This window comes from Vicia villosa, unplaced genomic scaffold (genome assembly GCF_029867415.1).
Source record: "Vicia villosa cultivar HV-30 ecotype Madison, WI unplaced genomic scaffold, Vvil1.0 ctg.001248F_1_1_3, whole genome shotgun sequence".
In the NCBI taxonomy this organism is placed as follows: Eukaryota; Viridiplantae; Streptophyta; class Magnoliopsida; order Fabales; family Fabaceae; genus Vicia; species Vicia villosa.
In genome coordinates, this window is record NW_026705550.1 from 39,531 (window position 1) to 49,852 (window position 10,322).

The 10,322-nt window shown below is 36.1% G+C and overlaps 1 protein-coding gene across 1 annotated transcript; it reads right to left on the reverse strand.

Annotated features, from left to right (window-relative positions):
• Positions 1-4,793: 4,793 nt before the first annotated feature.
• LOC131634192 (uncharacterized) lies at positions 4,794-7,757 on the reverse strand. The gene is made up of 6 exons (XM_058904848.1): positions 7,488-7,757; positions 6,291-6,712; positions 6,071-6,191; positions 5,695-5,985; positions 5,517-5,618; positions 4,794-5,303 (listed from the first exon to the last, which is right to left on the reverse strand). Exons 1-6 carry the CDS (start codon positions 7,755-7,757, stop codon positions 4,794-4,796), a joined length of 1,716 nt encoding a protein of 571 aa, XP_058760831.1.
• Positions 7,758-10,322: the final 2,565 nt, after the last annotated feature.

A 10,322-nucleotide genomic window follows, 5' to 3' on the forward strand; every position in this document is an offset into this window, starting at 1 on the left:
AGTGTGAGTTTTGGCTATCCGAAGTAAGTTTTCTTGGTCACGTCATCTCAGGAGGAGGCGTAGCAGTGGATCCTTCTAAAGTAGAAGCAGTGGTGAATTGGGATAGGCCAAAGAGTGTGACTGAAGTCAGAAGCTTCTTAGGTTTGGCAGGTTATTACCGGAGATTTATCATGGGGTTTGCTAAGTTAGCCTTACCATTGACAAAGCTTACGCGAAAGGAGGTTGCTTTTGAATGGGATTCCGAGTGTGAACAAAGTTTCCAGAAACTTAAGAAGAAGTTGACTACTGCACCCGTGTTAGTGATTCCGGATCCAAACCGATCCTATGAGGTGTTCTGTGACGCTTCTAAAAAAGGTTTAGGTGGAGTATTGATGCAAGATGGTCAGGTGGTAGCCTATGCCTCTCGGCAGTTGAGATCTCATGAAGAGAATTACCCGACCCATGATCTTGAGCTTGCTGCAATAGTTTTTGCACTTAAAGTGTGGCGACATTACCTATATGGCGTTCACTTTGAAATGTTTAGTGACCACAAAAGCTTGAGATATCTCTTTGACCAGAAGGAGTTGAATATGCGACAAAGGAGATGGATGGAGTACCTCAAGGATTATGACTTTGAATTGAAGTATCATCCAGGAAAGGCCAACAAAGTGGCAGATGCATTAAGTAGGAAGGAATTTCGAGTTGCTGAGTTGATGATGTTAGAACATGGATTGTTGGAAAGGTTTCGAAATCTTAACCTTCGGTTTGAATGGACGCCCAATGGTGTGTTGATTAGTAACTTGAGCATCCAGAATGAGCTACGGGAAAGAATTCGGATATCCCAAGGGTATGATGAGCAATTGCAAGCGAGCGAAGGCATGCCTGATTTTGTTAGAGCACCTGATGGGGTAATCTTGTTTCAGCAACGGATGTGTGTACCAAATGATTCTGAGTTGAAGCGTTTGATTCTGGATGAAGCACACAAGAGTAGATTTTCTATTCATCCTGGATCGACTAAGATGTATCAAGATTTGAAGAAGGACTTTTGGTGGCCAGGTATGAAGAAGGAGATTGCGGAATATGTAGCACAATGTCCCATTTGTCAACAGGTTAAGATTGAACACCAGAGGCCAGGAGGAATGTTGCAACCACTGGAGGTACCAACGTGGAAATGGGATTCTATCTCTATGGATTTCATTGTGGGATTACCTCGTACTCGAGGCGGACATGATTCTATATGGGTAATAGTGGACAGGTTGACTAAGTCTGCTCACTTTTTGCCTGTAAAGACCACTCACAAGGTGATTCATCTTGCAAGGCTTTTCATAGCAGAGATTGTACGGTTGCATGGAGTGCCGTCCAGTATAGTGTCTGATCGTGATCCAAAATTCACTTCGAGATTTTGGAAGATGTTTCATAAGGAATTAGGGACTAGATTGGATATGAGCACGTCTAACCATCCTCAGTCTGATGGGCAGACAGAGAGGACAATCCAGACAATTGAAGATATGTTGAGAGCTTGCATTTTAGAAGAAGGTGGGAGTTGGAAAGATCATTTGCCGTTGGTAGAGTTCGCTTACAACAACAGTTACCATGCTAGTTTGGGTATGGCTCCCTACGAAGCTCTATACGGGAGAAAATGTCGATCACCATTGTGTTGGGCTGAAGTAGGGGAGAAGAGTATTCTTGGACCAGAGATTATACAAGAAACTACCGAGAAAGTTAAGATGATCCGGGATAATCTCAAGAAAGCCCAAGACCGACAGAAGAATTATGCGGACAAGCGGAGGAGACCGTTAGAATTTGAAGTTGGTGATCATGTGTTTTTGAAGGTTACTCCAAGATTGAGGTTGGGAGGACCGTTCAAGACGCGTAAACTCAGTCCGAGATATGTGGGACCGTATCAGATTATGAGTCGGGTAGGTGAGGTGGCTTATCAGTTGGCATTACCACCTTCACTATCCGGGCTGCATGGCGTATTCCACGTATCTCAGCTCCGGAAGTTCGTGCCCGATACCTTTCATCCTATCCTTCCGGATTCTGTTGAGGTAGAACCAGATCTTTCCTATGATCCTCAACCTTGCTGTATCTTGGAGCGTGCTAGCAAGTCCCTCCGGAGTAAGGAGATACCTATCGTGAAAGTGATGTGGGATGAGACGCGTCCTGAGGAAGCTACTTGGGAACTTGAGTAAGAGATGCGGGAATCTTATCCTCACTTGTTTTGGTAAGTTTCCTTTGAATTCGAGGACGAATTCTATTTAAGGGGGGGAGAATGTAATACCCGATATTATATTTATTCAATCTTTATATTTGCTAATATGATTAGTATGAAATAAGGTGGATAAATATGGTATATATATTTCTACTAATTGGTTTATGGGACTAGCTTAACCTATTAGTAGAAATAAGAGGGGCATATTAGTAATTTCACCCTTAAATAGAAATGGGGCATGTTTGGTTGCTCATCTTCTTTCTTTCTAAAAAAACCAGAATTTTTGGTTAGAGAAGAAAAGGGAGAGAAGTGTGGAAAGAGAGGAAGAGGAAGAAGAGTCCCAAAACTCAGTCCAAGCTTCATCCTTGCATGCAACCAGTTCTGTCCCAATCTTGCTCTTGTCATCATCATCTTGCTTTCAGCTCTGTCATCATCATCTTCTCCAACTCTAAGGTGAGTCCCTAGTTAGCAACCATGGGGTTTTGCATGTGGGGATTCAATTGGGGTTTAGGGATTGTGAGCAAATCATGAATCAATGATGCTAACTATGTTGTTCTGCTATAATCCTTGCATGCTGATGTTCTTAAATGTATTTGTATGATGCAATTTCGTTGGGACTGTTTTATAAGTGTAGGGGATCAACCATGGGATGTTTGGGACTGGTTTAGAGCTTCTAAAACGCAGAAAATTGATTATGCTACAGGGTATTCGGTTACGGGTCTTTGGGTAACCGATTACTCTGTTAAAAATGCAATTTTGGACTGTTTTTAGTGCCAGTAATTGGTTACTGAGTTTGGGTAATCGGTTACCCTGGGCGCAGAGGGAAAAAAATCAGCAAACTTCGGAAATTCGTAACTTTTGCGTCGTAAGTCCGTTTCGCGCAAACTTTATATCGTTGGAAAGCTAGCGACGTGTAATTTCTAATAAAATTAGTCCCCAAACCTGAATGCTAGATTTAATTATATTTGAACCCCACTTAGTGTGTCGCGTCGAGTGAAATTGAATGTTGCTATTTCCCCTGAGAACAGTTTCGTTCCGTAAAGGGAAACCGAATGTCTCCTTAGTCACGTGAGACTTGTTTAATTGGTATTCAAACATGCTAATGTCATATATGATCATGGATGTGGTAATTTTAATATGTGAATTATGCATGATTAGAATGAATTAATCTCATTGCACTTAATTGCTACATTATGTTTACATGTGAATGCTATATTGTGATGAGACATGAATATATTGTTGATGCCCGTTGTTTCGGTTAAACAATTGGGATTGTGTGCCTGTATGATTGGCGATTGATATGTGTGTATGCTTGAATCGAAACGGGCCGAGGGCTAGGTTGCGTTATGTCCCGAGCTTTGTGATCAATGGGACAGCCCCGATCATGTGATCTTGGGCTCACACCTGAGCTACCGTTGCAGTGTGCTTGTGAGGGTCTTGAGGCATTTTCCCACTTGGCGTTAACACACTTGCGTGCTCGGTATGGTGGCGTTGTGCGGCCAAGTAGGCCTACACATGACAGGTAAGCCATCTCTAGTGGTGCCATGTAGGCTACATCACTAGGCTTTCGCCCGATGGACCCATGTGTCAAGATGGCGTATTGTACTCGGTGTTAACACATGTGCGTGAAGATGGTTAACGGGACAATGACGCCAATTAGGCTAAGGTCATCTCGCGGCCATTTAGGCTTGTGCGAACCCGTCTAATCATCTTGCGGTGTGCTTGTACAAGTCTCTTGACAATAGGCATGGGCGTGATTCATCGAGGGTGTGTTTTTATAACCTAGTCGAGGCATTAACGCGTTTCTGGATTCCCCGTATATGGATGCGGGTTTTGCATACTTGGTTTCTTATATAATTGTACATTTGCATTATTCATCCAATGGCGGATGAATTGATTATTTGCTCCGTATTTGTACCGGAAGTAAGAATAACCCCGAATCAATGGTGGATTCGTTCATTTGTAGTATGTTCCCTTTAGATCCGAGTGGACTAGTAGGATAGGCGGACTCACTGAGATTTAGTAATCTCATCCCATTCCAATTATATTTTTTTTCAGGTGGTTCGAGACAAGATCGCGGTAAGGGAAAGATGGATTAGATCTCTTGGTGATGCTTGGATGTTTCTTTTAGTTCTTATCGTGCTTGCTAGTTTATGTGTTTTGGACATGTACTATTATGATGTACTTGTATTTTGGCCATGATACATTCGGCTTTTGTATTCGTACACTTCTACTTTCCGCTGCAAAACATTATGTATTTGTCGTCTTATGAACCATTTATAATACTTTATGCATATTATTCTAGACAAATATGTGTGAGGTGTTACAAATATTAATAAAAATATTTATTTAGTTAAATTAATAATAATAATAACTAAATACAAAAATATATTAAACTTCTAAAATATATTATATTTATAATATAATATCCAAAATACTAACATATAATAAATAAAATTTTGTTATCTCATACAATTTAAAATTAAAATAAAAATAAAATTCATCCTAAAAAATCATCATCGGGATCGGGATAATTATCAAGGTTGAAATCATCATCATTCTCTTGCTCAGTGTCAGCCGCTCCCACGTTTCCTCTAGACGGTTAACCACCACTTTGTTGAGACTGCATAAATAACCGCATTTGTTGTTGCATCTCTGCTTGCATCTTCGCCATTGCCTCTATTTGTTGTTGTTGCATCTCTGCTTGCATCTTCGCCATTGCCTCTATTTGCCGTTGTTGCCCCTCCACTTGTGCTTTTAGCGCCGCCTCACGTTCATCCATTTGGGCCTTTAGCTCCGCCTCACATTGCGCTAACTCGCGTCTCACCTCAGTTAGAGCCAACTGTCTTATTGTTTCCATTACTTGCGGTGCCAATTGTGTTGGACGTGACGATCCTTCCCCATCTCTAACTCTTTGAAATAAATTTCGATCTCCACTTCTCAAGCTTCCCGCCAAATTTCCCGCACCAAAAAAACATCCATTAGGCCCTTTTCCGTCAATGACTTCACTCCAAATATAAAAATCAACATCTGGATGAAGCGGCTCTCCTTCTCTAGGAGTATATTTGGGATTAGCGACCAAAAAATCCACAAGCTTTGTTTGATAATCCTCCTACACATAAAATAGAATAAAAATTATGTATATATAACTTAAATTAAATTATATTAAATAATAAATTGAAAATTAGTTGCCACGTGATTTACATGCCACAACATCAGAGTTGCCACATGAAAATCACGGCGGAACTTTTTAGTTGCCACGTGAAAATAACATCACAAAATTGCCATTAAATATAAAAAAAATAATAAAAATTGAATAACTTACCAAAGCTTTTCGAGTACGCTCGTCAACTAAATCACCCAATTTTTTTGTCCTAGTTTCTTTAACCAACTCGATCATGAGTGGTTGTCTCCCCAACCTTTTAGCCTAAAAAATAAAATTAACTTTAATTAAAAAACAAATAATTAATCAAAACATAACTTTAAAAAGTGACAATAATTACCATGCGTCGAGAATGTTCGTAAGTGCTTATACTTCCAACTGCATTAAGGTGACCTCCTTTTTCAGATGCCCTCATTTTTTTATCATTTTCAGACTTAGCTTTAAATTCCTTTGAATTCCAATATGCAATAAGTTTTTCAAGAACTTCTTGGCCCAACCACCCAGGACGACTACCATCACGTTCCCAACGCTTTCTAACATTTTGCAACGTGTCAGAAAGTCTTTTTGATGTTCTGCTGAAATAATTTTTTTTAACAAGTTTTTCGCTCATTGGATCCCACGTACACTTTTCCTGAATACATTAAAATAAACTGTTAGAAAACTATAGTAAAAAAAATTTAAAAAAACAATGACTCGAAAAAATATATTAATTGTACCTTAAAGCAATTAAACCAAGCATCTTTATTTGTAACATCTCCAAAAGTCGTCCAAGCTTCTTTATACATTTGCTGAATCACATAGTACACACACCTGACAGCAGTCCGACTCGGCCCAAACCTAAACAACAATTATGTTAATTAGCATGCATTAAATATAAATTTATATTAAAAAAAGGAAATGTAAACTTAATAAAAATTTAATATATAAGATACTTACGAATTTTCAGCGGGCCAAATATAATATCTACCGTCAATGATATGAATCTCACTCGGATCATCCTCCCCCTGAACATCGTCACCATCAGACTGAACATCATCTGCATCCTGCACAGTATCATCCCCACCCGGCTCCACATGATCATCCTCACGTGCAGGTATATGAGTGGGATGCGGGGTGTGGGATCCCCCAGTCTGCTGGAAGCGTGGGGGCATCGGTGTCTGCTGGAAGGATAAGGGCACCTGTGTGGGATATGGAGTGTGGGATCCTCCAGTCTGCTGGAATCCTGGGGGCACCTGTGTGTTGGGTGGAAAGCTAGGAGATCCTCCAGTCTGCTGGAATCCTGGGGGCACCTGTGTGTTAGTTGGAAAACTATATCCTCCAGTCTGCTGGTATGATGAAAAACTAGGTCCTGCAGTCTGCTGAAACGGATAACTAAAGTCCATAGGTAAAGTTTTATTTACGGGATATATCATAGGTGCATACTCCAATCCACAACCTTTTCAAATCATCAATTAGAGGTTGTAAGTACACATCAATTCCAACTTTTGGACTCGACGGTCCTGGAATGATACATGTCAGAAACATGTACGATTTTGTCATGCACATCTCAGGAGGGAGGTTGTAAGGGGTTACAATAACTGGCCAACAAGAATATGCGGTTCTCGACCCTTGGACATATGGAGTAAATCCATCAGAGCATAATCCAAGCCTGACATTTCTAGGTTCAGCGGCAAAATCAGGATGTATTCGATCAAAGTGCTTCCAAGCCTCGCCATCAGATGGATGTCGCATAGTGCCCGGACTTGTTTTGTTTGTATGATGCCATGTCATCTGACTTGCACTATGCATTGAAGCAAACATTCTTTTTAACCTTGGTATGATCGGAAGATAAAACATGGACTTCACTGCGACACGTGTTTGCTTACGGTCAACAACTTTACTTTGAATTTGATATCTTGGACTCTCACAAAACTTACATTCCTCCAACATTCCATCATTAGTACCAAACTCATTGTCATAAAACAACATGCAACCATTAGTGCAACAATCAATTTTTCTTACATTTAAACCCAACTTCGACACCAACTTCTTTGCATCTTTAAATGTTGTAGGTAAGTTGTCTTTCATAGGAGTTGAGTCCAACATCATTTTTGCGAAGAATTCCAAACACTGATCTGGAACATTCCAATTTGCCTTAGCAGCCAATAATCTAACACACATCGATAATTTTGAATCTGACGACCCCTCAAACAACGGTATATTCATCTCATTCAACAACTGATAAAATCTTTGCGCTTCCTCATTTGGCAACTCTTCTCCATCAAAATCTTCAGGTTGATCATAGGCCACGTTCACGCCAAAAGCATCCTCAACCATCTCACCGATCATATTAAAGTTTTCCTCATATTCCATAATCGGTCTACTGCTTGAAGCATGAGTATTACTAGTCTCTGGCACGTTCATCGGCAAATTTTCACCGTTAGACGTCCACACCCAATAATTTTTAATAAAACCCCTTCTATGCAAATGACGTGTTACTTCCTCTGGATCACTAATTATACGTCTACATTCACATTTAAGACAAGGACACCTAACTCCCCCTTCACTTCGACAACATTCCTGAACAAATGCCCACTTGATAAACCCATCAACTCCTTCTACGAAATTTGGTTTAAGTGCACGTCTTCCTGGTTCCAATCTATCGTACATCCAACTACGATAGTACAGATAATATTCCATACTGCATATTTGTACAATCATTACACTAATTAATCTATAACATTTATGTAAAATATATATATATATATATATATATATATATATATATATATATAAGGAGTGCTAACAACACTCTCTTTTCAACACTCTCAAACACTCACTCTCTTATTGGTTGAAACATGTGTGGGTCCCTCACTTTGGAAATAGGTCCCACATAAAGTGGTAGGACCTACACATGTTTCAACCAATAAGAGAGTGAGTGTTTGAGAGAGTGTTCTTAGCATTTCTCATATATATATATATATATATATATATATATATATATATATATATATATATATATATATATATATATATATATATATATATATATATAACTTTTTTATCTAACATATATATTCTCACATAATATATAACATATTCTCACATACATTAGCTATTATACAAAATCTATAACATATAACAAGCATATTCTCACATAATATATAAACTTTATTCTTTTAAAAAAAAATAGAATGTATAAATCATGTTTTTAATAACTTACATATAAATAAAAATAAAAATAGAATGTATAAATCATGTTTTTAATAACTTACATATAAATAAAAATAAAAATAGAATGTATAAATCATGTTTTTAATATAAAAGTATAAACATTATGTTTTTAGAAGTAAAATATATATAATATAAATTGTCTTTATAACCTAATATAATAAGAACTTACAATATACATATTAAATTTTCTTTTTACCTTTTTAACATATACACATATTTAATAAATTTTTGTTTTACCATTCTAAAAAATATTGTATTTTCCAATACATATTAATATATAACTATATTTTTTTTTACCATTTTTTAACATCATAACATACTATATACAAATTAAATTTTCTTTTTACCTTTTTACCATTTTAAAAAATATTCTATTTTCCAATACATAATAAACCTCTATTTTTCATTAAATAATAAATATTAAACTTTTAAAAAAATTTGTATATTATAAATGTTGTCTATATAATTTACATATATATAAAGTATGTTTAATTATATTATATATAATATCTTACATATATATAATTTTTATGTTTAAAAATATATTTCGTTTTAATAAATTATATATATTTTTTAGAAATAATATTATAGATTTAAAAATAAAAAACATAATCTATTTTCTTAAAAATAGATATATTTACCATAAACTAAACAAATATTTCTCTATTAAACACAATCTATTTTAATAAAAAACATAATAAAAAATCTAATCTGTTTTATTAAAAAACATCAACAAATATATATCTATCATTTACCATAAATTACTACATAAACATAATAACATTCAATCTAATTAATATATCACAACAATTTCAGAAAAAATATAAAATTTATCTACTATCACAAATATTACATATTAAATTAACCTAATAATATTCAATACACTAAATAATATATCACACATATTACAGAAAAAATATAATATTTATCTATTAACACAAATATAACATAAAAAATAATCTAATTTAAATCTACCAATAAATTAATTAATATATCAGATTTAAAATTATAGAAATACCTCAATCTCTAAACTCCTCCAATATTCTAGTTCAATTTTTATATCTCCTCAATCTTCAAAACATACTTCAAAATCTTGAATAAAAAAATTAACATAATTAGAATCATAATCAATACAAATAACAAATAATAAATAAACTAAATATAAAATACAATTAGAATAAATATACCTTCAAATATGGTGTGAGGAAGAGGAACAAAATGTGAAGAGTTGAAGAAGAAGTTGTTAATGGAGATATGGAAGAGAGGAAGAAATTATGCAGAGGAAGAAATATGGAAGAAGAGAAGTGAAGAGAAAATGAGAAGGGAGAAGTGAGAGAAGCGCTTTTGAAATAATTGTTTCCAGCATAGCGACGTGAATGCCTAGTCGATACGTTCCCACGTGTTTTACAAGTCACAACATCCAACGGTCAGAAAGCTTCCGTCTCAGAAAACACGTCGCTAATTTCCGTCTAGTTGGCCACGTCGCTAACTGTGCAACGGTCATAATATTTACTTTTTTCTTCTGCCCTCACCTGCCACTCCCTGCTCATGTCCATTCAAAGTCAGACTTTATTATTTCCGACGTGACAAGCACGTCACAACATAAAAATTTGAAAATTTTGTTTTCCCACCATTTGACTTTACAGTTTCCAATGCTTGAATATTTAATTTATAATTTACGACGTGGATTGTATGTCACAATCATTTTTTTTAATTTTTTTTTAGTGACACCCCATGTATTTATCTGATTGTTAT